Source organism: Vulpes lagopus, chromosome X, assembly GCF_018345385.1.
Source record: "Vulpes lagopus strain Blue_001 chromosome X, ASM1834538v1, whole genome shotgun sequence".
In the NCBI taxonomy this organism is placed as follows: domain Eukaryota; kingdom Metazoa; phylum Chordata; class Mammalia; order Carnivora; family Canidae; genus Vulpes; species Vulpes lagopus.
The window spans coordinates 20,188,466-20,216,010 of record NC_054848.1 but is presented as its reverse complement, the minus strand read 5'-3'; the positions used below and the strand labels follow the sequence as shown (position 1 = coordinate 20,216,010).

General features: G+C 42.3%; 1 protein-coding gene across 3 annotated transcripts in view; it reads left to right on the top strand.

The window, feature by feature from the left end:
* The window catches only part of PCYT1B (phosphate cytidylyltransferase 1B, choline), a 130,179-nt gene that overhangs the window by 5,795 nt on the left and 96,839 nt on the right, over positions 1 to 27,545 (top strand). For 2 of the 3 annotated variants that reach the window (XM_041742272.1, XM_041742267.1), the window contains exon 1: positions 22,991 to 23,267. The exons of the other annotated variant lie outside the window; for it this stretch is intronic. In XM_041742272.1, the coding sequence (XP_041598206.1) occupies positions 23,151 to 23,267 (117 nt within the window). In that variant the 5' untranslated portion in view covers positions 22,991 to 23,150. Of the gene's footprint in view, positions 1 to 22,990; positions 23,268 to 27,545 lie in introns of those variants that run through there. 3 annotated transcript variants of the gene reach the window in all.

Genomic DNA, 27,545 nt, shown 5'->3' with positions numbered 1-27,545 from the left:
AAAATGGAAAGTTCAGCTCAGGGTGAAAAGAAAAATATCATCTGCTTCAAATCTGTCTTCTTCGGTTCCATTAAGTCTTAAATAAAAGTACAGAAGAATTTAAATGATAGTTCTTCTGAAAGCAAAGACGATATGATTAGTTTTTTAATAGTAAGTATTTACTTAAAAAAATCAATCCTTAAGTGTTTGCCCTACCTATATATTCTTGCTCTGTATATTCTTTGAGAGTGCGGACTATCACATTCATCTTGGATGCGTGGTTCCTGCTGCACTGTAGATGCTTAGTATAGATTTGTTGAATGAGTGAAAGGAAGTTAGATCCCTGTTTATTCTGTATCCTCCTTGTTCAGGGAGACTCCTGAGTTTGTTCACCTAAGGGCAACTTTAGGTGGTCTGGGAGGACGAATGAATTTCAACCCAGCCTTTGAGGCATGCATCATTGTTGGGTAGACCGACTTCAGCTTGACTCCAGCCTCTAACCTGAGTGACTTTATAGTTAACACCTGCAACAAATATGTAGCGATCACTGTTCACAGGGCTCTCCACCCCAAATCCTGCCAGGCTCCTAGGCTTGCTGTAGGCTTATGATATCTGTAGGCCAGGTGGGATCTGCTCAGCGATACCAGAGATGGCAGACACCACCCCTATAGTTCTTCCTCAGCTTCCCCAGAACTAGATCCGCCCCCAAGAGCCATGGGTAAGACTTGTGTACAAATCTCCCATAAATTCCTTTCCATGTGGCTACCGCACCTTTCCTTAAGATGGCAACTGAAGGACTTCTGTAAATATCATACAAGGAATTCAATACAAAAATGGAGAATTAATAAAAGAGCTTTGTAGAGTTTTCTCTATTATACAAGGTAGGAGAGTTATAATCACCAGGAAGCACAGTAAAAGTCTTCTCACCATATGCAGTGGGGACCAGTAGGTTAGTTAATTGAAAGATAAAATGTTTCTTGGGGCACCTGGGTGGCAGAGTTGGTTAAGCCTCTGCCTTCAGCCCAGGTCATGATCCCAGGGTCCTGGGATTGAACCCACATCGGGCTCCCTGTTCAGCGGGTAGCCTGCCTTTCCCTCTCTGCCACTCCCCCTGCTTGTTCTCTATTTCTCTCTCAAATAAATAAAATAAAATTTAAAAAAAAGAAAATGTTTCTAATAAAAATTTGTTTTAAAAAATAATACATTAAATATTTTGTTTGAACTTAAAATAAATATATTATGAATTTGCCAATCCTTTCATTGGACCACTGATTAGAACTCTGCATTGTCTTTTTTTTCATTAGGCATACACATATGCAATATCTATGATTTCCATTTTTGGTTTATCCTAAATGAAGTGAAAACTCAAGATATTTTCAAAACACTGAGTACAGAATCATAGATTTGGGGGGATCCTAGTTCGGATCCTAGTTCCCCATCCCTTACAGTTGTCTGGGCCTCACCTAATTCAACAGCAATTTTTTAAAAAAGATTTAATTATTTATGCATGAGAGACACACAGAGGGAGGCAGAGACACAGGCAGAGGAGAAGCAGGCTCCATGCAGGGAGCCCAACGTGGGACTCGATCCCGGGACTGCGGGATCACACCCTGGGCCAAAGGTAGGCGCTAAACCATCAACAGCAATTTTTAAAAGCCACATGACTGTTTATCTTTCCAAAGCAATTCAGCTTCTTAAAAATAACTCTTTTTTGCATCATTTTTATCAGTTACATAACATTTAATTAAATTGTATCATTGTAACCACAATGGGCATAAATAGATTTGGGGAGAAGTTCAGTTAACTCTTGTAAAATGTAAAATTCAGCTGTTCAGAGCTAAAATACCCAGGCATTCTCAAGAGTAGCCTCCTACTAGATAGAAGCATTCAGAGTGCTATTAGGACCCTTGGTGGAAATGGAGAGCTCTGGTTAGTTCTGCAGGTTGGTTAACTCGGAGGCTAAGGCAATCACTCCTATTCCTCTTTAGATATAAAAGATTAAAAATAATAGTAATCAGAGTAGGAAGGATATCTTTTTTGTGTTTGTCTTCCATGCTTCAGGGGTACTGCATTATTTAATGAGTACTTCCTTTGTGATAGACACCCAGGTGATTCAAAGAGCCAGTGTTTTAAAGATATAATCCACATCATAAAGGGTATAATTTATTGTTTTTTAAAGTATATTCACAGCATTATGTAACCTTCCTCATAGTTTAATTTTCGAAGACTTTCATCATCCCAGCCAAAACTGTACTCATTAGCAGTACCTCCTCTGTCCCCTCAATCACCCCAGTATTGGGCAACCACTAATCTACTTTCTTTTATGCGGATTTGCCCATTCTGGACATTTCACAGAGGTAGAATCATACAGTATGTGATATTTTGTGTCTGGCTTCCTTCACTTAGTTTATCTTTTTTTTTTTAAATTTTATTTATTTATGACAGTCATACAGAGAGAAAGAGAGAGGCAGAGACACAGGCGGAGGGAGAAGCAGGCTCCATGCGCCGGGAGCCTGACGTGGGACCCGATCCCGGGTCTCCAGGATCGCGCCCTGGGCCAAAGGCAGGCGCCAAACCGCTGCGCCACCCAGGGATCCCCACTTAGTTTATCTTTTCTTTTTTTTAAGATTATTTATTTATTCATAGAGACACACAGAGAAAGAGAGAGAGAGAGAGAGAGGCAGAGGGAGAAGCAGGCTCCATGCAGAGAGCCTGACATGTAACTCGATCCAGGGTCTCTAGGATCACGCACGCCCTAGGCTGCAGGCAGCACTAAACCGCTGAGCCACCTGGGCTGCCCTAGTTTATCTTTTCAAGGTTCATTCATATTGTAGTATGTATCTGTATTTCATCCCTTTTTATGGCCAAATAATAGTCCATTGTATGGATAGACCACTATTTGTTTTGCCATTGACCAGACAGTGGAGATTTGGGTTGGTTCCACTCCTTGGTTAGTGTGAATAATGCTTATGACATTTATGTACAAGATTTTTGTGAACATATGTTTTCTTTTTTTTAAAAAGATTTATTTATTTGAGAGAGAAAGAGCACACACACACAAATGCAGTGGGGAGGAGCAGAGAGAGAGGGAGAAAAACTCAAGCAGACTCCCCACTGAGTGCAGAACCTGATATGGGGCTCGATCTCACAACACTGAGGTCAAGACCTGAACTGAAATCAAGAGCTGAATGCTTAACCAACTGCACCACCCAGACACCCTATGAACATATGTTTTCAATTCTCTTGGGTATACACCTAGGCATGGAATTGCTGGGTCAAATGGTAATTCTATTTTTAATTTTTCTTTTTAAAAAATGTTTTATTTATCTATTTAACAGCAAAAGAAAGAGAATACAGGCAGGGGGAGTGGGAGAGGGAGAAACAGGCTCCCTGCTGGGACCCCCATGCAGGCCTTGATCCCAGAATCCTGGGATCATGACCTGAGACGATGGCAGATGCTTAACTGACTGAGCCACCCAGGTGCCCCTATTTTTAACTTTTCTTAAAAGGATTTTTCAAATTTATTTATTTGAAGGAGGGAAGGGCAGAGGCACAGAGGAAGAGAAAATCTGAAGCAAACTCCCGTTGAGCACAGAGCTCAATCTCACAATCCATGAGATCATGACCCGAGTTAAAATCACAAGTTGGATGCTTAAATGACTGAGCCACCCAGGTGCCTCTCTATTTTTAACTTTTTGAGGAACTGTCAAACTGTTTTCCAAAGAGACTGCACCATGTTACATTCCCACCAGCCATGTACGAGGATTCTAGTTTCTTCACATCCCCACCAACATTTGTTATTTTCCATTTTCAAAATCATAGCCATCCTAGTGGGTGTGAAGTGGTATCTCATTGAGGTTTTGATTTATATTTCCCTAATGACTAATGAGGTTTAGCATTTTTTTCACCTGTTTATTGGCAATCTGTATATCTTTTTTGGAGAAACGTCTATTGAAATCCTCTGCCCATTTTGTTTTGTTTTGTTTTTATTTTTAATTTTTAATTTATTTATGATAGGCACACAGTGAGAGAGAGAGAGGCAGAGACACAGGCAGAGGGAGAAGCAGGCCCCATGCACCGGGAGCCTGACGTGGGATTCGATCCCGCATCTCCAGGATCGCGCCCTGGGCCAAAGGCAGGCGCTAAACTGCTGCCGCCACCCAGGGATCCCCCTCTGCCCATTTTGAATTGTGTTGCAAAGACCCACTTTTGCCTTATAGTGAAGTTTCTCAACCTTGGCATTATTTTGGGCTGGATAATTCTTTCTGTGGAGAGCTTTACTGTGCACCTGTAGCCTGTTTAGCAGCATCCCTGGTCTCTACCTACCAGATATCAGCATCCCCCAAGTTCTGACAATCAAAATTGTGTCCAGGGGTGCCTGGCTAGCTCAATCGGTAGAGCATGCAACTCTTGATCTCAGGGTTGTAAGCTTGAGCCCCACCTTAAGTATAGAGGTTATTTAAAAATAAAATATTCTTAAAAACTGTGTCTAGACACTGCAAAATCACTCTTGGGGAAGGGCACAAAATCTCCCCAAGGAAAGAACCACTGCTCTAAAAGACCCTCCTGTGGAGCTAAGAAACACACAGAAACTTAACTGAGTTTTAGCGGAATACTGGAGGCAGAAGCCTGTCTGAGTGGCTGTGAGTGATGTAAGAAACTGGAGAGACCCTGGAGGTGTGAACTGATCTTTCCAAGTCTGGTTGATGGGTTAATGAACAATATGAGAGACAAATCAAGGTTACAAATGAGAATTAGGTAACATTATGAGATAAATAATGATTTGACATAATAACACGAAAAGAGTTGTAAGTTTGTATATGAAAAAAGTGTGGTACATCTAGAACTATAGGATCCATGAGAAGGTGAATTTATTTGTGACCGTCTCTGGAAGAAGTGTCATCCCTTGATGGTCCTAAGCATGAAGCATAAATGACCATTAAGTGGCCTTTCCCTATTAGCCCTTGGCTTCATTTCACTGTTAGTCTCATCTCCTAGTGGAGATGTGCACATACGTGTCTCAGAGAGAGGTTGCTGGGTGGCAAGGAATGGTACCCACTAAGCTAGCTTTTATAGTAGGGGGAATGCAAAGGTCTATCTAAGAATCCACAGAAAGCTGAAAAGCAGATCTCAGCAAGGAAAGAAACCAGAACAGCTTGAGAAGATCTCAGAAAGTGTTATTTGCAGGCATATTTACTCTAAATCCCCTAACCTACTCAGTCTCCATCTCTTATTTCTAGTTCCTGAAAGAGGGAATCTGAGGATCTGAGAAACCACTCAACCATGGCCATGGCTTGGCTTCTTAATCAGGTGTCCCAACCCAATTCCCTGGGCTGCGAGGTGGGGTAGTTTTCATAGAAGGGGTGGAGTGAGTTGAGGGAGAGGTAAAATAAAAGGAGCTACCTCATAGATGCTTAAGCCATTCTACCACCATACAGATTTTTTTCTCCCACTTTTTGTCTTCTCAAACATCTTTGCCCCATTGCATCATGAAACACACAACACATCTCACAGACATGCCTTGCTATTGTTTGCCAGTTGAATACAGTTACCGCCATTTACCTATGGCATTTTGGTCTGGATGTCAAGTATCTTGAATTTTCTTTTTTTAAGTAATCTCTACACCCAATGAGGCTCAAACTCATGACTCGAAGATCAAGAGTCACATGCTCTACTGACTGAGCCAGCCAGGTGCCCCAAGTATCTTGACTTTAAAGGGGGGATGTGGAAAAAAAAGGGGACGTGCGATGAGTGGGTGGCTCAGCGGTTGGGCGGCTGCCTTTGGCTCAGGTCCTGATCCCAGGATCCAGGATCAAGTCCCACATTGGGCGCCTGCATGGGGCCTGCTTCTCCCTCTGCCTGCGTCTCTGCCTCTCTCTCTGTGTGTGTCTCATGAATAAATAAATAAAATCTTTAAAAAAATAATAATTGCATGGTAGGCAGGTGTCATCAAAACTAAGACAAACTATTTTAACAAGAAAAATATATCTGTTTGGGGAGTAATGCCTGAATCCCCTTCATCTCCCCCATTGGCATCACAGTTGGGAATAAAGATGACTAAGCTGTTGAGAGGTGGTACATCCTTCCCACTAGTTAATAAAGTGATGCCCTGCCTTCACAGCCTATTAATTAAGAAGGTAATCAGTGCATGCTTCAAGTTTGCTATTTGAAACTCAAAGGCAATAAAATCAGAACACTACTCAGATTTTTTTCTCATAAAGAAATGAATAACAAATTAGGGCCACAGAGCTGGAGTAATCACATTTTGAATGATTTCTCCTGAGCATGCCTTTAATAACCTATATCTGTTGGATAACAAGAACAAAGAAAGGTAAAGTTAATTATCTTGGAAAAGCTTCGTCAAGGAGTTTTGGTCACTTTAGCCCAGGGTTTCCCAACCTTGGTACTAATGATACCTGGGGCCAGATAATTCTTTGTCGTGGGGAGCAATCCTGTACGTATAGTAGGATGTTTAGCAGCATCCCTGGTCTCTAATCAGTATATGCTAATACAAGTGCCCCATCCCAGTCTTGACAACCAAAAATGTTTCCAGACATTGTTAAATGTCCTCTGTGAAACAAAATGACCCTGTGATTAAGAACTAATGAATTAAGGCACCTGGGTGGCTCAGTCAGTTAAGTGTCAAACTCTTGACTCTGGCTCAGATCATGATCTTGGGATGTTAAAATCGAACCCAACTTCCCGCTGCGCTTGGCATGGAATCTGCTTGAAATTCCCCTCTTCCTCTGCCCCTCCCCCAGCTCACCTGTGCACATGCTCACTCTCTCTGAAATAAAATCTTAAAAAAAAATTAATGAATTAACCACATACATTCCTTCCAGGGTCCCTCTACAGCTTGTTCTTTTAAGCCCTTAGAACCAAATGCTTTATACCAGGGCCATTTACATTTTCCAGGGAATTATTATTATTATTATTTTTAAGATTTTATTTATTTAGGGACGCCTGGGTGGCTCAGTGGTTGAGCGTCTGCCTTAGGCCCAGGGCGTGATCCTGGAGACCTGGGATCGGGTCCCACATCGGGCTCCCTGCATGGAGCCTGCTTCTTCTCCCTCTGCCTGCGTCTCTGCCTCTCTCTCTCGGTGTCTCTCATGAACAAATAAAATTAAGAAAAAAAAAAAGCGCTCAACCATTCAGCCACCCAGGTGCTCTTCCAGAGAATTATTTGAAAAGAGATTAACTGGATCAAAATTACTTGTCCAAGTGACAAGAAGGGCTCCTTGCATTTCTATATTGAGAGTAGCAAACAAAAAGAAAGGAAGGAGGCCTAATAAAGTTATCTAAGAAAAACACTTAGCTAAATACTTATATTTAATCCCTACAAAAACTGCAGGGGCATAATTAGCCTTATTTTTTTGGTGAGGAAACTGAGGTTTAAAGAGGTTAAGTAATTTGCCCAAGAACACACAGTTTGTAATTTAGTAGTGGAGCTAGAAGTCTGATGGCAAATTTGTACCTATTTGCATATTGCCTCATTATATGCACTTAAAGTGTTAGATATCTAATAAGGCTAGGTGACCAATTTTTTTAGTTTATTTTTAATTTTTATTTAAATTCTAGTTAGTTAACATACAGTGAAATATTGATTTCAGGCATAGAATTCAGTGATTCGTCACCTAAGTGCAATGCCCAGAGCTCATCACAAGCCCTCTAGAATCCCCACCCCCCACCTAGCCCATCCCCCACCCACCTCTCTCCATCAACCCTCAGTTTGTTCTCTATTGTTAAGAGTCTTTTGTGGTTTGTTTCCTCTCTCTCTCTCCTTTTTTTATCTTTTGAAAAATAACATCCTTTGGGGTGCCTGGCCAACTCAGTTGGTAGAATATGTAATTCTTGATTTCAGGGTCATGAGTTCAAGCCCCATGTTGGGCATGGAGCCTACTTAAAAAAATTTTTTTTAATTAAAAATACAGCTTTTGTTAGAGATACTTTCAAACATATGCAAAATTAGACAAAACAGCATCTTCCCATTTCTGGTGTTCATGTATTTGTCACGTAGCTTCAACAATCAACCTAGGACCAATATTATTTCCTGTAGAGCTTTGCAACCTTGGCTTTATTAACATTTGGGGCTGGATAATTGATCTGTGTATTATGTGTGCCCAGTACACACACAAGACAAGACCAAAGCTGAGTTCTGGCTGATTTGACTGGTAAAAGTACATTGAGTTGCTTTTGGATTCAGACAGTTTATTACTTACTTAGTGAAAGACATGTAGCCATTTGGTGCCAGCTTCCTGTAGTTCTTGACCCACACACCAAGGACAGCACTGAAACAAAAGAGGCCAGATGACTTCTAGACTCCTGTTGCTGAGGAGCCTATTATAAATGGCAACTAACTGGTTTTCTATTCTGCAGTGCTATACAGAGATGGGGGCAGGGCAGGAAGCCACATACCTCAATAGAACCTAAGAGGCAATTAGCAACTACCTCATGAGGGGTGCCTGGGTGGCTTAGTTGGTTAAGCATCCAGCTCTTGATTTTGGCTCAGGTCATGACCTCAGGGTTGTGGAATCGAGCCCTAAATTGGGCTCTGTGCTAGGCATGGAGCCTGCTTAAGAGTCCCTCTCTCCCTCTACCCCTGCCCCCTGCACACTTTCTCTCTTTCCAAAATAAATTTTAAAATCTTAAAAAAATTTTTTAAAAAAGGGGCACCTGGGTGGCTCAATTGTTTAAGCATCTGCCTTTGGCTAGGGTCATGATCCCAGGGGGTCCTAGCATCAAGCTCCGCATTGGGCTCTATGTTCAGTGGGGAGCCTGCTTCTCCCTCTCCCTATGCCTGACTCCCCTGGCTTATGCTCTCTCTGTCAAGTAGATAAATAAGATCTTTGAAAAAGAAAAAAAGAAAAAGAAATTGCCTCATGAGAGTCTCACAGTGGAGTTAGGGAGGTAAGTGGGAGGTGGCCTCTAAGCAGCTCTTAACAAGCCTCCTCCCTCTCACATTCCAGGAATATCACAAGGCATTCTGCCAACATTCAGATGAGCTGAAGATGGCAAAGTTCAAGTCTTTGCCAACATGAGCTATGTGGATACATTCAAGGGTGTCAGGGCAGAGCCATTCTCCCACAGTCAAGGGCTATCTCTGTGCATTGTAGGAAGGTGCTCCAGTAGATGCCTGGAGCATCACCCCCCAAGATGTGACAACCAAAAATGTCTCCAGACATTGCTAAATGTACATTGGGGGACCAGGTTGAACCCAGTTGAGAACCAATCATCTAGAGCCCTAACTGCTCCCCACACCCACACAATATATTTCATCTGCAAATACTTCACTGTATATTTATTTTTTTAAGATTTTACTTATGTATTTGACAGAGAGAGAGAGAGAAAGCACAAGCAGGCACAATGGCAAGCAGAGGGAGAGGGAGAAGCAGACTCCCCGCTGAGCAGGGAGCCCGCTGTGGGACTCAATCCCAGGACCCTGGGATCTAAACCTGAGCCAAAGGCAGATGCTTAACCAACTGAACCAGGTGCCCCACACTGTATGTTTCTAAAATAAAATTTAAAAAATCATTATACCTGAAACATTTAATAATAATTCTTTTATGGCATCCAGAAACTGTTCAAAAAATTTTTTAAGATTTTATTTTTAAAAAAGATTTTATTTATTTATTCATGAGATACACACAGAGAGAGGCAGAGGCATAGGCAGAGAGAGAAGCAGGCTCCATGCAGGGAGCCCTCCATGTGGGATTCGATCCTGGGACTCCGGGATCATGCCCTGAGCTGAAGGCAGACGCTCAACCACTGAACCACCCAGGCATCTCTATTTTATTATTTTAGAGAGCGTTTCTGTGCATGTGCAAGTTGGGGGAGGGGCAGGCAGAGAGGCAAAGAATCTCAAGCAGATGTTGTGCCCAGCATAGAGCCCCACGAATCTTGATTTCACAACCCTGAGATCATGACCTGAGCCAAAACCAAGAGTCAGACACTTAACTGACTGAGCTACCAAGGAACCCCAAAGCTGTTCAAATTTCTCATTGTTTCATACATGTAATTTTTTTCAGTGTTTTGAATTAGGATCCTAATAATATGGGGCATACATCACATTGCTGTGACTGCTGTGTTTTTTAGATTTCATCTAATACATAGATGATACATAATTCTGCAATTTTTTTTTTGTCCCATAGAGCTTCCTACAATCTGGATTTTGCTGATCACATCCCTGTGGTGTGAACGTACTCCTTTATCCCTTCTGTATTTCCAATAAACTGGTCTTAGATCAAGAGGTGTGATTGAAGTCAGGTTCTGTTTGCTTGACAAACTATTTGATAGGTGGTATATGTACTTCTTTCTCTCAGGAGTGTATAATATTTGCGGTTGTCTTTTTGTCATGTTAGTAGTGGTTGATGCTCAGTGCCTAGATCCAATCATTCATTAGGGCTTATAAAATAGAGTGATCCAATCCATCATGTTTTTTATTACCTTCATATTATCATTAAAGATGATGCACTTCTCTTTACTACTTAGTCACTCAGAAGTACATTTGTATAGAAAAGGTAAGATATATGCCTGATTCTTTCCCTCTGACTTCCATTATTCAAAATAATGCGTGTGATCTCTTGCATCCACCAATGCAGACAACTGAGGGTTGTTTGGGATTTTGTTCAATAGTATTATGAATAAGTGGATTTATTTTTTTAAGATTTATTTGTTTATTTTAGATGGGGGGAGGGCAGAGGGAGAAGAACAAGCAGACTTTATGCTGAGTGCAGAGCCTGACCAGAGGTTTGATCTCATGACCCTGAAAGCATGACCCGAGCTGAAACCAAGAGTTGGTCGCTTAATGGACTGAGATACCTATGTGCCCTTGAACAGGTGGATTTAAACATATTTGATGGATTTCGATCCACTGCAATTCTCATCCTTATTGATGTGTAAACTTTTCATCTTTGGCTGACAAGAATCTCTCCAAGTTGGTTCCTGAGTCCTTTTCACAATTTCTGTCCTTTTTGACAAAAGGATAATAAAACTTATATATTCACATCAGTATTTTTATCTTCAGTTTTGCTCTATGATAGTGTTACTCAAAATGTGGGACTTAGGAGGCACCTATACCAGCTGGAGAGAAAATCAAAATGATGGGTCTTCCCTGGCCTACGGAATTAGAATCTCTGGGAATGAGGCCTGGGAAACTAGTTTAACAAATTCTCTGGTGATTCTTATGCATACTAAAGTATTAGAAACTTTGCTCTAAAGAACTGACCTTAGAGCCTTGGGGTCACCTTCCTCACTAAAGATCTCTAGCCTTTCAGGAAATTTTTGCTACAGTAGGCCACCTCTCTGTTCTTACTAAATGCCAACAGAGGACACAATCATCCTCGAAGGTTATTTCTGGTACTTTTGAAACAACCTAAAGCCAACTGATAGTTTGATAGGTGAATGGTAAATCTGGAAATCTGGTTAGTACCTCTTTGGATCCAAAAAATACTGATTTGATTATATAAAAACTGATTTTCTTAATTTTAAGATTTTATTTTTAAGCAATCTCTACACCCAACATAGGGCTCAAACTCATAACCCTGAGACCAAGAGTTGCATGTTCCACCATCCCACAAACTGATTTTCATAAGTAGCCTTATAAAATGACCATGATGAAAATTTCAAAAAGAATTATTCCAAAAATATTTTAAGCAACTGGTAGTATTATATATGCTTGGGACTGCCATGGTTTTAAATAGTTTATTTTTTTAATATTTATTTATTTATTCATGAGAGACAGAGAGGGGCAGAGACATAGGCAGAGGGAGAAGCAGGCTCCCTGCAGGGAGCTCAATGCGGGGACTCGATCCCAAATCCCAGGATCACGCCCTGAGCCAAAGGCAGGTGCTCAACTGTTGAGCCACCCAGGTGTCCTGGGACTGCCATGGTTTAATGAGAATGGTTTTGTTCCTTTAGAATTCCTACCGTTAAGTGGTGTGGTGAGGTTATCTAGGCTACTTTGCAGAAATGAAAGATTATTTTTCTTTGGAAGTCGGCTTATCTCACACTTGCTTATGAACTTTCTGAAGATTATTTATTCTTGTGGCAAGAATGGGCTTCTGTAGAAACACATTGACTGTATATAGTTACTGTCAAGCACCGTTAGTGAGTTATTCCACAGAGTCCCTCACCTGGCACTCAAGTAGAATAGGTGTTTAAAATGATTGCTTTTGGTGGCAACTGGGTGGCTCGGTCGTCTGAGTATCCAACTCTTGCTTTCGGCTCACGTCATGATCTCATGGGTTGTGAGATCCAGCTCAGCATCTTGCTCCACGCTCAGTGTGGAGTCGGCTAGAGATTCTCGCCCTCTCCCTTTGCCCCTCCCCCTGCACACAGGAGCTCTCTCTCTAAAAATAAATAAATAAATCTTTAAAAATGATTGCTTTTGGAGTATTGAAGGTTTTTACATAATCGCCTTCTTGGGATACAGAAACTAATAGGGTTTATTTCTCTTGATGCAAACAAAATAGACATTTTGGAAAAAAGCCTAATGGTTGAGGATCAAAACTTAGGTCTTTTGTTTTAAAAAAAGATTTATTTATCTATTTTAGAGAGAGAGCACACGTGAGTGGGGAGAGGGGCAGAAGGAGAGGGAGAGAAGGAGACCCCCACTGAGCATAGAAATGGATGCGGGGCCTGATCTCACAACCCCAAGATCATGACCTGAGCCCAAACCAAGACTCAGATGCTTAAGTGACTAAGACACCTAAGCACCCCCAAATCTATGGTTTAATAAAGCCTCTCATCAGCTCTGCTTCGCTTCACCTCTGTGGCTCTCAATTCTTTTTTTGGTTATTTTTATTTTTTATTTTTAAAGATTTTATTTATTTATTCATGAGAGACACACACACACACAGAGAGAGGGGGAGAGAGAGAGAGAGAGAGAGAGAGAGAGAGAGAGAGAGAGAGAGAGAGGCAGAGACACAGGCAGAAGGAGAAGCAAGTTCCATGCAGGGAGCCTGACATGGGACTCGATCCTGGGTCTCCAGGATCAGGCCCTGGGCTAAGGCAGTGCTAAACCGCTGAGCCACCCAGGCTGCCCTGGTTCTGTATTTTTAAAAGTCCTAATGCAGCCCATGCCAATAAGGCCAGAATCTCTAGGGAGTGGGAACCAGGCTTCTGTGGTTTTGAAAGCTCCCTGGGTGATTGTCATGTGTAGCCAAGGCTGAGAATTTTGCAAAGTGAAGGAGAGGATGAGAAACTTAAGACATGAAATAAGACCCCTCAAATGTCAGGCTCTCTTCTTTCAAGAATAAGATAGTAAATATACTTGTAGGCTATTGGAAAGATCGCTTCTCACTGGCACCACCTGATATTATTCACAGATTTACATTTCACCCACAGAGAACATGACCTGGCGAGTCCCCTTCTGTTTGTATTATGGAGAAAGAACCCACCTGATGCTACTTTGGGGAGGATTTATTAGAGCATGTGGAGACATCATCTTGAATGAGTGTTTCCTAATGACATCCTCCACTGGCACCTCCGAAGGAGTCAAATATGAGACTTATAGGGGCTTAATAAATGGTTTTATCTAGCTAGGCTGTATCATTAAATGTCAAACTAAGTGAAAAGCTTTCAACACGAAGCTATCCAAAGAGAGCAGAGTGAGCAGAGCATGGGAAATGAACTACAGACACAGCATACAACAAACAGAAGTCCAACAGGCCTGAGTTTGAAACCCAGCTCCGCCATTGACCAGCTCTGTGACCTTGGGCAAATTAACTTCTCTCTGCACTGATTCTTATCTGCAAACCTGGCACAGTGCCTGTACTTGACACAAAGCAGGGTTTCACAAATTACTATGTTTTAAAATTATAGGCAATGTATAGTTCAAATATCTGGAGGTAAGATACCTGGTCCAGCTCATGCTAAGGAATGTGTGGTAGACAGAATAATGGCCCCTATGAAGATGTCTACATCCTAATTCCCAGAACCTGGGAGCCTGTAACTGTCTTACTTGACACTGCAGAAGGGATTTTGCAGATGTGATGAAGTTAAAGATCTTGAGATGCAAGACATTATCCCATATTATCCAAATGCCCAGTGTAATCACAAGGGTCTTTTCAAGTGAAAGGGGCAGGCAGGGGAGTTAGAGATGTGATTATTGAAGCAGAGGCTGCAGTGATGGGGTTGCTGGCTCTGGAGAAGGAAGAAAGAGGGCTGTGAGCCAAGGAATGCAGGCAGCTCTAGAAGCTACAGAAGGCAAGGGAATGGACTTTCCCCTAGAGCCTCTGGAGGAAATGCAGTCTTGCTGAGACATGGATTTTAGCCCACTGAGACCCATCTCAGACTTCTGACCCTCAGAACTAAGATAGTACATTTGCGTTGTTTCAAGCCATGACATTTGTGGTAGATTGTTACAAGAGCCATAGAAAACTAATTCAGAGGATGAAACCAAATCTCTCTCTTTTTTAAAGATTTTATTTTTTTTAAGATTTTATTTACTTATTCATGAGAGACAGAAAGAGACAGAGACATAGACAGACAGAGGAGAAGCAGGCTCCATGTTAGGAGCCTGATGTGGGACTCGATCCTCAAACTTCAGGATCATGCCCTGAGCCGAAGGCATGACACTCAACCACTGAGCCACTCAGGCATCCCTAAAGATTTTATTTTTAAGTAATCTCTATAACCAATGTGGGACTTGAACTCACAACCCTGAGATCAAGAGGCTCACGCTACCCCCCTACTGAGCCAGTCAGGTGCCCCCAGACCAAATCTCTCTCTGGGCAAAGATTCTGGGTGCAGATTTTGCAAGATGAAGATTTCACTCTGGAGTCCATGCCCTTCAAAATCAGTTAGTAAAAAGCCCAAGGTTTACCTGTGAATGGATTTACCCATCCTGGTCAGATGGCTTTGCTCACTCACTTGCCAGTCAAGTGCATTTGCAGGACATTCGCAAGGCACAGGGCACAATCCTCAGGACACTGCAGTATTTGCTGCTGTAGTGGGAAACTGCCTGGTGGCAAAGCAAGAAGGAAGGAAACTGGTTTCAGCATATCAATAGCCAAGTAAGACAACTCTTTAGGAGTATCAGAAGTGAAAGGGAATATAAGGGAAGGGAGAAGAAATGTGTGGGAAATATCAGAAAGGGAGACAGAACATAAAGACTCCTAACTCTGGGAAACGAACTAGGGGTGGTGGAAGGGGAGGAGGGCGGGGGTGGGGGGGGAATGGGTGACGGGCACTGAGGGGGGCACTTGACGGGATGAGCACTGGGTGTTATTCTGTATGTTGGTAAATTGAACACCAATACAAAATAAATTTATTTTAAAAAAAGGAGTATCAGAAGTGTAAATTTGGCCAACTCTTCTGGAAGACAATTTGATAATAGTATCAAAAATCCTGTACAAAAAACTTTGAAAATGCAAGTACCCTGACTCACCAATTCTACCTGTAGGAAAATTTATGGACAAACAGCATTAGTATGCATAGCCCTCACCTGCTTAAAAAAATTCTTCCATAGTTACCATAATTACTTACAGAATAACATCTGGGGAGACTGACAGGTGCTAGTAGGGCCTCCACTCACGCTCCATAGGTAATTCCGTCTGGCAGGTGTTTGTACTGACCGTAGCTTGGTCTAGACTTGAAACTGTATCAGATTAAGCTTGATGGTCCCCAAGCCACCTTTGGTAAATTTGATCTTTTTCATGATAGTCACTGAAACAGTGATTGTAATTCACACTTCCAATGTTCGATCATTGCCTGCCCATGAACATTTATTACAAACTATCATCCAATTTTGTGGCTTAAATTAAAAATTTTCTATGTGTAATTGAGCCATTAAGTAGGGGAAGGTTACCTCTATTTTTACTTATCCACTGACGTTCAGACAATATGTTTGGCATGAAAAATTGTGGGTCCAAATTACACTGAAATCCAAGTGAGGAATCTTTATTCATTTTTTTTCCTGTCGTGTCTGTTTCAGCCATATGTCTGGACCCAAACCCCATCAAGAAGAGACCAAAATTTACACAATATTCTTGAGTATGATGGCGGCTGCATTTGGAGTTTTGATTAAACTGCGCTACATGTGTGATTATTACTTGTAAACAGATGATTAGATATTAATTAGACAATAAGTGATTGTAAAGCACTTAGAAAATAAAAGTGTTTATAAATACCACCAAGTAATAGCAACAATAATTCTTTACTGACTACACAGCTGCTAATGTCAATAAGAATGATTTATTCCAGCTAAGGGCACCTTTAATTTATGCAAAAAAAGCTGCTATCATATCTGTTTTGCTATAGCAAAACAAAATGTCCTCTACTTATAGGTGATTTTATCCCCTATATTTTATGATAAAATTATCTTAATACAAGATAAATACTTCTCATGTCAGTAAAAACAACTTACCTCTTTAGGACCGTCTAGAACACAGGCACAACCATTGGGGCATGGTGTCTTTGAATGCTAACAAATGGAGCTCCTGACTGCTCATCTCTGACTTACATCAAATATTTATTTCTTTTAAATATAAGATGTAAGATGACATTTCGTTAGCGGCATTTTCATTCATGGAGGAGGTTGGTCACGTTGGGTCTGTGCAGCTGTTCTCTAGTCCCTTAACACTTAGGAGTGCCTGGGTGGCTCAGTGGGCTAAGCATCTGCCTTCATCTCAGGTCGTGATCTCAGGGTCCTGGGATGGAGCCACGGGTTGGGCTCACTGCTAATCTGGGAATCTGCTTCTCCCTCTCCCTCTGCTCATGCTCCCTCTTTCTCTCTCTCTCTCAAAATAAATAAATAAATAAATAAAATCTTTTAAAAAATAAAAATAGGGGCACCTGGGTGGCTCAGTTGATTAAGTATCTGCTCAGGTCATAATCCCTGGGTCCCTGCTCAGCAGGGAGCCTGCTTCTCCCTCTCCCTGCCACTCTACTGCTTGTGCTCTCTTTCAAATAAATAAATAAATAAATAAATAAATAAATAAATAAATAAATAAAAATAAATAAAATCAACAAACAAAACAAAACTGTGCTTAGACTCAATACATTTTGGTCAAATGATTGAGCCCAAGTTAATTCTTTTTTAGTTATGAGAGAGACCAGAAAAAGAAGAAAATCCATGTTAAGAATAAAATAAAGCACTTTCATTGTATCTTCTTGGTTTTGTTTTTCAAAAAATAAGCTTTGAAGCTCTGACTACTTTTTATGTCCATTATTTTCCCCCTAATGGCCTGTATAGGTCGTGGACCTGTATCAGCCTGCCTCTTGACCCACCGGTGAATCTGGAAATGCATCTGTGTTTATTTTTCTCTCTTAAGTAAATGCAAGCACCTATGGTGAGTCCAGGTCCATGATTTTAGAGACAGGAAATGAAGTGAATGAATATAAGTGAAGAGTGCTTCATGTTACATGAATTCAATAGAAAAGCAGTGAAGGGGGTGTTTGGGATGATGAAATATGCATGAGGTAGCTTAGTAGCCTTGTTAACAAAGCAAATATAGCTAGATTAAAAAGTGATGTAGTGCAGTTTGGTGGAAAACAGAGTTGAACTTTGATTCAGGAGACCTGGATTCAAGTGGTAGTTTGGCCCATTACTGTGTGACCTTACTCAAGACACTTAACCTCTCTGATTCTGTTTGCTCATTTGAAAATTTTTAGTATTAAAACCTGTCCATCTTAGAGTGCTATTATGATATAATTCAATAGGTAAAAGCACCAAGTGAGAGGTAAAATGCTTTACACTGGAAAATATTTTTATTACCATAGTTTTCCCAAAGTAGGTGAAGAGGATTTATGCCTGGTTTCATTACTTAGTATGGTGAAATATTCTTTCTGATTTATGTTAGGTTTTAGGTCCAAAGCATAAGCCACATGTGGAAACCTGGGAAGCGGCTCAAAATAGAGCCATAGAAGTGACAAAATTCCATAGAAGGTAATAATGGTTTCCGGGAAACTCTAAATTCTGTCAAATTTACCTTGCTTTTTCAGTCTCCTTTCTTGCTTTGTGTTAAATTCCTTATTTGGTAAATCTGAGGCAGTGAGGAAAAAATGAATGAGAAAGAAAAAAGAAAGGTGGAAGAAATAGTGGAGCCAGGATTGATGGTAAGGAGGAAAGATATAGAAAGAAGGAGGTTTTACATATGGCATTCTTGATAAATATTAAGAGCAGTATCATATATGTAGGGGCATACTAACTGTAGTTAAATAATTTTTAAAAAGATTTTATTTATTTACTCATGAGAGACACACACACAGAGGCAGAGACATAAGGAGAGGGAGAAGCAGGCTCCCTTTGGGGAGGCCCCATGCGGGATCACTACCTGAGCTAAAGGTAGACACTCAACCTCAACCACTGAGCCACCCAGGTGTCCCAATAGGTAAATAATTTAAAGTTACCAGTACGGGTTGAGCTAACACTTTTATCCAATGTATATAAAATTTCTAACAGGATGACCAGATTAGAGATTGGAAAATAAAAGGGAAAAAAAAGGTATTTTTAAAGAGAAAGCTTAAGTGTAATGCCTACTTTAAAAAAATAGGCTAATGGACATTTACATAGGATGTTATGGCTCATTCTCATCCATATGAGGATATAAAAGATATTTTGCCATAAGAAACAGATATTAACACTCTGTGATGGGGCACGGAAATAGTCTTAGTGGGAGATTTCCCAGAAGCAGATCCTGAGACAAAGATTCAAGTTCAAGTAGTTCATTTGGGAAATGAGTCGAGGAGACAGCTACAGGAGTGTGAGCAAGGAAGACAGGCAAGAAAGGCAGGCAATGGAGGGTGCACTGTCAAGCCAGCTACCACTCTGGCAACTGGAACTTAGTCCCATTGGGGAACCCTGGGAGTCTACGTGGAGCATAGGATTCAGGGTCATTCCCCTTGAGGGCTGAGAGCAGTGGGATGTTTATACTTTCACTCTTGTCAGTCACTGGTTGAGAGCTCTTAGGGATGTGGGCTGCTAATTTTTTGACCTCTCAACCCTGCCTCCTTGGTGCTGCTGGTGGGGGGTCTCCCAGGGCCAGAGGAAGCCCTCAGACAGAGGGACACATTTGCTGGCAGGTGGCAGTGGGCCACCTGTTGTCCACCACAATGAGGACTGGGGAGATCGGGCTCAGACAGCTTCTGCTCTTTCAGAGAGATTTAATTTAAATTTCAGAGAATTTTAGTTCTTCCTGCAGGTCTTTGGGAATGGTGTTTTCAACAATTAGATGTTGTTGAAGTGAAGAATGCTTGTAGGGGGAATAATGTCATTTGTAGGTCCCTTCCAAGCTGATGTGAAGATTGATCGCTATGGCTTGGTTTCCTCATCTGCAAAGTAAGGCCACTATTTGTATCTGATTAGGTGTCGTGGGTCTTATAAGCATCCCCTAAGTACCAAGCATAGTGCTAAGAATGTAAGCGGTCCCCGACAGATGGTAGAAATAAAGGTAAGAGTGCTTGTGAGGGGCAGCACTGATCTGACAAGTTCTCAACTAAAGCCATACCCTGCTGGCAGAAGGTATGAGACTTAGGACCCCTGTCCACAAATGCTCCCTGGAGATTTTTCTCAACAGCCTACCTCCATCCAAAACATTTCCTCTACTTCGACTAATTGGAGATAGGGCTCCTCCCAGCTTCGTTTCCTCTCACTGAGTCCCTGCCTCCTTGTATTTGGTCAGGTGCTAATGTCTGTCTGCCTCATCCTGACCCCATACCCAGCACTTCATAACTTTTTTCCTGACTATAAGGGTAATATATACTCATTTTTATGGGCAAAAAATTGCCCTTAATCCCACACTTCAAAGATGTCATTATTAACATCTTGGTGTATTTCCCACCAGTACTTTTTCTAAGCAGGTACATATCCCATAATTGGGATCATTTTTTGGTATCATATTCTGTGGCATGCTTTTTCCACCTGACGTGGTACCATGTTCCCATAGCATTAGACTTTCTTTGAAAACATGACCGTTAATGCAGGTGTAATACTATATGAATGTATCTTGTTTAACCATTACTCCTATTGCTATAAGTTGTAAAATTGTTTTTGCCAACTGTAAGTAATTCTGCATTAAGTGTCTTTGTACATAATTATTTGTGTACTTCTCTGAGTATTTCTTTGGGGATAAATTCCCAAGGGGAATTCCTAGGTCAAACGGCATGAACGTTCTAAAGGCTGTCAGCATGTACTGACAAATATCCTCCACAGAGTTTTTAACAACATTAACGCATGTATAGGTTTGAGTGACCATTGTATCAGGACAGGGAACAATTCCATCACCCCAATAACTTCCCTTCTGTTATCCCTTTATAGCCAACCCCTTTCTCTTGGCATAAACCCTGGAGGGTTATGGGATATTTAATTCCATACTGTGGAATTAACTGGTCATTCTCAGCTAATCACCTTAATAGCAGTAGGAAGTCCCCAAGTTAAAATAACTCCCACCAAGACCCCGCTAGACACCAGATCTCTATAAAATAGGCAGGTGGACAGGTGAGCCTCCTGTTCTAGAGAAGGAATTAGAGGACCAATTAGGAACCAGCTGGCAGCTTGGTGGCCCAGGACCCAAGGAGGGTGAGGGGGTGAAGGGCTTTCCAATGAGACCGTGTGGCTCTAGACAGTGGTTCTCAAACTTTAGCATATGGCAAAATGCCTCTAAAGCCTGGAGATTTTATTGAAACAGATTCCTGGTCTCTACTACCTGAGTTTTCTGATTCAGTAGATCTGAGGTGGGGAGTAGGAATTTCTGACAAGTCTCCAGGGCTGCTTTTGCTACTCCTTTGAGGACTGCCACCACGAGGCAAAGGAAATACTGAGATTACATGAACAATATCACGCCCATATCCCCCAGCACGGATGGAAAGGACCTCCTAAAAGTAATGGAGGGCTTGGCTCTGCCAGCTTGAAGGACTTGTTAGAGCTAAGCTTGCAGCTTGAGGTGTTTTGTGTTTCCAGGAGGGCAGATAGGGCAGGTAGGAAGTGGGCAGGACAGCCCTTTTTCAGATGACCCAGGTCACTGGAATCCTTACATTATTGGAGCTCTCTTAAGCATAGGTAATAACGGCGACGTCAAGTGATGTCATTCAACGTGCCAGGATCTGTAACCATCAGACTGTAAATCTATGCTGCAGGATCCATTTTCTTTTCTTTTAGGGCTAGCTCTCTTTGCTTATTCAAGGAGTAATGAAAACGAAGCCCCTTATATTAGTATACCACATTCTAATTTACAAAGTGCTTTCACATGATATTTATTTGATCTCCCAAGTTCTGTGAGGGAGGCAGTGCAGTATTTTTATTCCATCCTTTGGACTACTGGTTCTCAAAGTATGGTCCTTGGACCTGCAGCATTAGTATCATCAGGGGAACTTGTTAGAAATGCAGTTGCTGGCTCCATCCCAGACCTACAGAATCAGGTCTTGAGGGGCCAGTAATCTGCATTTCTAACAAGCTCCCAGATGATGCTGATATTGATGCTGCTGGTCCTGGACCACACTTGGATGAAAACCACTGGTATACATTAAAATGAAAGCCCTAGGGCAGCCCTGGTGGCTCAGCGGTTTAGCGCCTGCCTTCAGCCCAGGGTATGATCCTGGAGTCCCGGGATCGAGTCCCATGTCAGGGTCCCTGCATGGAGCCTGCTTCTCCCTCTGCCTGTGTCTCTGCCTCTGTGTGTGTGTGTGTGTCTCTCACAAATAAATAAATAAAATCTTTAAAAAATAAAATAAAATAAAATAAAATAAAATAAAATAAAATGAAAGCCCTAGAAACCCAGGGACTTGTCTTAAGAGAACTCCTACCAAGTTCCTTTTTCTACACTACTGCACCTGCTACATCCCGGCTCCTCCCCAACCTCCCCTGCAAATCTTTCCAATCCCCGCAACTCTGCTTTTAAGTTTGAGGCTCTGGGCAATTACTCTAAATTGCAATTTCCTCACCTGTGAAATGGGGATAATAATAGGATCGACTTCTTTGGGTTCAAATGAAGATTAAAATCTGGGTAAAGTCCTTAGCACTGTGCCTGTGCTTAATAGATGCTAGCAATTACCATGAGTTTTATTAATGTTACTAACAGTGCGGTATTTCATTAGAACGAATACCTTTGTAAATGTTTGAGTGTGTGTCTTTAGAGCACCCCTCTTAAAATGGGAGATATTCATGGATGATTTAGACATTAAGGCACATCATCACTAAGCCCTCAACTGGATGGTTTCTGTGACTGCCGTGAGCACTTGGCTGAGAGCAGCGTGCTTAGGAAATGGCCCCCACGACTGGTAAAACGGGAGCAGAAGAATAAGAGACCAGTTTATGGAACAGTGCATTGAAAGGCAGACAAGGGCAAGAAGGAAGGGTCCGTTGAGGAAACTCTGAATGGCCGCGGAGAGGGAGAAGTGGCCGCGGGAGACAGCAACTGGGTGGGTGTGGGGGGGGCAGCCCGAGGCGGGAGGCAAGTTGTCAGAGAGTCCACCTCCTTCAAATTGCTCCCAGGGCAGTCCAGGGGTAGGCTCTGGGGCTACCCCAGGCCTTGGAAAGGGGCTGCCAGTGCGCAACACGCAGGTACGCACAGTGAATGCCCCGAGAGGCCCTCCGAGGCCAGCTGACAATTGAGGGCACCTGCTTTGTCTTCAGGGTGACTCTTACTTAGCAAAATTCTGACTCTAGCACATCAAACACCCTTGCCAGGGAAACATGCCAGGGACGTGGGCCTTCCTTATAGCGCGGGTCTGTTACGGTCCTCGCCAAGCAGTCCCGGGCTCCTCGGGAAGCGGGTTTCTCTTAGCTGGGCAGCGCAGCGCGGATTCCTTGCCCCGTGTGGACAGGGACCTTTGCAACTGAATTAAGCAGAAGAAACAAAAGCAGCAAGTTCGGGCCCCGTGGGCACGGCCGGCCAGCCAATGGGGCCCGGCCGCTCCCCGGCGGAGTGGTACTATGATGACAGTAGCCAACCAGCGCGCTCCATGCAAATGAGGTACTGTATCCCGCACCCGCCGCTCCAGTGCCGTCTGGTTGTTATAGTGATAAACTGAGGCCTTGCCTTTTTGGCTTCTCCGAGAAGGAATCGGGCGGGGGTCAGGGGGTAACCTCTTCACTCCCCCCCCCAGGGGAGACAGAAAGAAGGGGCGAAGAAGGGGGATGGGTGAAGAAGAGAGAAATACGTGACAAAGAAAACATTCTCTGCCTGGGAGGAGACTCACAGAGGGTGTAGAGCTGGAGGGAGCATTCGCTGGCCATGCCAGTACTTACCACTGATGCTGAGTCAGAAACAGGTATCCCAAAATCCCTTTCCAATGAGCCTCCCTCAGAAACCATGGAGGAAATAGAGCACACATGCCCACAGCCTCGACTGGTAAGTAAAGACAAAGGATGCAAATGTTATGCTTGGCTATGGCACAAAAGAGTTCCTTATGCGCCTGCAGCCAGCGAGGAAAAACGATGCTTGGAGGATTTTCATGTAAATGAGAATGGAGCTACTGCCTAATCCTTCTCAGCTGTTTATACTTAGCTTCTATACCGGGGCGCTGCTCTCAGCTTACAAAGCATTATTGTATTGGCTGGGTAGGAAACGGGCTGCTTGGGCTATGCTGTTTTTCTGCCTTGGGAGGAGGGGATGGCCTTTTTCCTTTTAGGTGTATTCTCGTCTGAAGAAAAAAAAAAGAATCCGACAGTGCGTTTTAAAATGCTATTTTTCTCTGCAAAGCTTGAGACGAGTCCGTTGTTAAGTTCTAAATTCTAGCTGAGAAATGATTTGGTGCCCAACTCGTTTCGGTGCCTAATGGCAATTTTGGAAAAAACGAAGACGATATGGAAGCAAAACTTCCCCGTTTGTTTCAAGACGGCAGAATAAATAAGTAGAAGAGTCCCTCAGTGATGTAGTTAGAAATAAGGTGCATTTTAAAGGACTCCTCAGCATTTCCGGACCGTGCTGGGAGGGTTGGTCTTTAGGTAGTGGGAACCTGGGGGAAGCTACATTCACTACTTAGAAAGGGGTTGCATGCCTTTAATAACGCAAAGTGTGGGAACCAGGCACTCTGAGCTTCCCTCCATCTCAGTGACTGCTCTCCCAAATGTGATCAGTTTCTCTGCCAAGGGCATGATTACTTAAGCAGGTGTGAAAGATGGTTCTCAACCACCTCAGTGTGTATCCTGGAGGAATCAAAACCACCAAGTGGGTTGTGGGTTTTCAGTGGCCTGAAGTCTTCTGAAACTTGGAGAGACCTCTCTTTGAACCCTCAAGTCTAAGTGGCACACTAGTTAGAGCTATCCTTTTTGAGCAATTTCCCTCAGTTAAGAGATGCCATATTTTGATTGGATATGGAATCTGACCCTGGGAAGAGGTTTTTTAAAAAGTATTTTGTGATGTAGCATTTTCTGTGAATTCCCCGAATGAGGGCTCACAGATTCCAAGGCCAGCCCATCATGCATCCATTATTTCTTCAGAAGGGTTACAAAGGTTCAAAGGCCGCCTTAGAACAACTTCCTAAAATATGAAAACAAAGGAAGTTATATTCGAGTGCTGTGTGCTTTGGTTCACTGTGTTTCTATTTTATAAAATATATCTTCTTAGGGCAGTTTAATATTAACAACTTCTCAGCACCTGAGCCACTTACTGAATGGCATATAAATGCCAATGTATACTTTTTTAAAAAGTTAAACCCGTTATTCAAATTTGCATCACACACCTCGATGGTGTAAAGGGAAGGGAGAGAGAGGCAGCATCCAGTTCCAGTTTATGTATCATTTGTCTCTCCTGCCCACTTCTTTTCCTTCCCTTTTTGCCTTTTAACTATTTGGCTCCTTGGTTGCTTCTGTCTGAGAGAGTCAGCAGAGGAAATCAAGAGAAGGAAGAAAGTTGAAATGCTTTGCCCTCTGACTTGTGACATCTCATCCTGGAGGTGACTCTCAAGAACCCTGAAAAAGCTGGCAGTGTCATCCCTCCACCTCCCTGCTGTTTTAGAAATGAGAAAACTGAGGTTCAGAGCGGGTAAGCAACCTGACTTCCCCCCAAATCACGTTGCTTCCAAGGGGTAGAGCTGCAATTTGAACCCAGAGCTCTACACCTGCCAAGTGGAAGATCGTTCTCCTACAACACACTCTGGAGTGAGGCGCATTCCCTTCCCTTCTTTATGCAGGTCTAACTTAAAGTCGGTTTGTGTATGTAACAGAAGTTGAACTGTGAAAGCAATGGTTTCGATCTACGTTTGATGAAAACTTGCCATGTTGTCCATCATTATCATGGTCCACTGAAATTTTGCTGTTTAAATAGCGGTTGCAGCCAATTTATAAACCCCTACTCAATTTTTAGAATCACCTTTTCCCAGCAAACTTTGATCACTGTAGGGTATGGTCTCCATTTAGATGTACACTTCAGAGCTTGACCCTCCTTTGCTGATGATTTTATCTGAATAGCTAAGGCACATGTTAACTACTTAATAATGAAACTGATGGAGAGAGTGGCAAGTGAAAACGTTAAATAGCATTTCTTATGGCTTTTAGTAGTTTCTATCGATCTATTTAGCTTTGCTAATATCTTCACATTTCAAATTGTATAAATTTTTTGTTTCTCCCAGTACCCACCGATATTGCTCAAAATCACTCCTGGGTTACTGGCACTGCACTCATCAGCAGGGTGTGGCCGATGAGTTCCAAAGTTATTTAAAGTTCATGAAAGACTTAAGAGAGCCTTCAGAGGACAGGCTCCTTCTCCCACTTTTTCTCAAACTGGAATTCACATAGTTGAGAGGAAACATGACTCCATAACAAAACATCTTCTTAAAAAAAGATTAGCAATTAGCAAAATGGTTCTCATTGTATTCGTTGAGGCAGGCACTGGCTCCCCATTCTCTGACTTTACCTGGGGATATGGAAAAGGAAATTTCTGGGTATATAAAGGGCCATAAAGCTTTATTGCAAGTACTGAAATGTGAACTGTTGCTAACAACATGGTCTGTTAAGTACAAATTTTATTTAAGTCTCAAGTTGTGTCAAGTGCCCCCTTTTGTAATGAACTGTGCTCTTTTTTTAAGCTTGGCACTCGAAAAGATGTGTGCAGTGGCCCTGTGTCTATGTGCATTTGCCTATATATTTTCAGCGAAGGTTGTCTGTTGTGATCTTGCTTAGCTCAGCCCACAATGATCAAGAACCTACCATGCGCTGAGCTCTGAGCCCTCGAGCAGTTTGTGATCTAGGGATTCTAGAAGAGGCTGACGCATGAACAGATACTTTGCCTGAAGGTTGATAAGGGCACCACGTGCTTAGAGGTGTGTTACCAGGTGCAGTAAGGGCAGAAAGTGTGCTGACCTCTCTGTGAGTCCATGTTTGCTGGCAGAGGTGGAGTAGAAACCGGTCTTGTCATCAGCATATCTCTGGACTCTCATACAGAGCCTGGCATGGCCCTGATGGGATTGAAGTGGGAAGCAGGCGCACATAAATAAGCAGGCTTTGAAGCAGTCTATATTTTAGATCCTTGTAACTAGCAAATTGATACAGATTTTGAGGATGCAGTGCAATCATGTTCAAGGGGACATTTTTCTGCAAGGAATACTTGTAATTTTTCCACCTGCCTTATTCTTCATTGGAAAAAATACAAGGAAGGAAAGGAGTAAATAAGATTAAGTAACATTGATAAAGGAATTAGAAAAGAAATAACAGGTTTTCTGATAAAGCTTATACCTTAGGATGTGATCTAATACCCTTACTACTTAACCATGGTATTCAGGTTTGATGCTTCTGAGAACTCTTCTTTCCATGGTTACAATGTTTATTCTTGATCTTTGACGTGTTATCCCTTCTTTGCTCTTTACTTGCTTACACATGATGCATGGTGACTCATAAGCTTGACTGTCAAGAAGAGAAACTGAGTGCTAATGGGTGATATGACATCATAGCCCTGCTTGGGGACCCAATTCCTGAGGGATGAAGACACTTTGTGGGCAAGGATGGTGTCCTCATATCTCCCCAACTCTCAGATTGTGCCTAGACAAATATTCTGGGCCAGTAAATACCCCATAAACCCTTTCTGACGTGGCCCAGGTACCCCAAAAGCTGTTTGCTTAAGGATTTGGTTAATGACCTTGGCCAAGTTCTTCTAGGAGTGCCTTGGGCTGTCAGAAGGAAGTTGTAATTCTAGCCTGCAGTGGTCACTTCCATGAAGATGGATGTACTACAGATCAACTGAGAAGGTCTTGGAAACAAACAAACAAACAAAAAAGGCTGGTTCGATATGCCATGGTAGCAGGAGTTCATTTCAGGCTTTACTTCAAAGTGGAGCCGTGCCAAGAGACTGCTGTCTTGCAGAAGGTGCATTATGTCAGTTGGGAGGTAGGATGCTCACTCGCTAATGCTCAAAAAGATGACTGGATTTCCAGAGACATCCGTGGCTTCCTCTACTAGTATCACCATCTATTCAAATACTCAAAGCAACACATATTTTAAGAGGGAGATACTTAGTGTGCTGTGTTGGTGAAAATAAGCATGAGTTTCCTTGGGCATTTACTGTGGTCAACTGGAATTCTGCCCAAGGTTATTATTAGACCTCTTCCTGTTGGTCTTGGTCCAAATGCAACTTCCATTTCTTGCAGATCGATACTAGTCAAGGGTATTGAGCATGGAAGCAGTGAATCAGTTT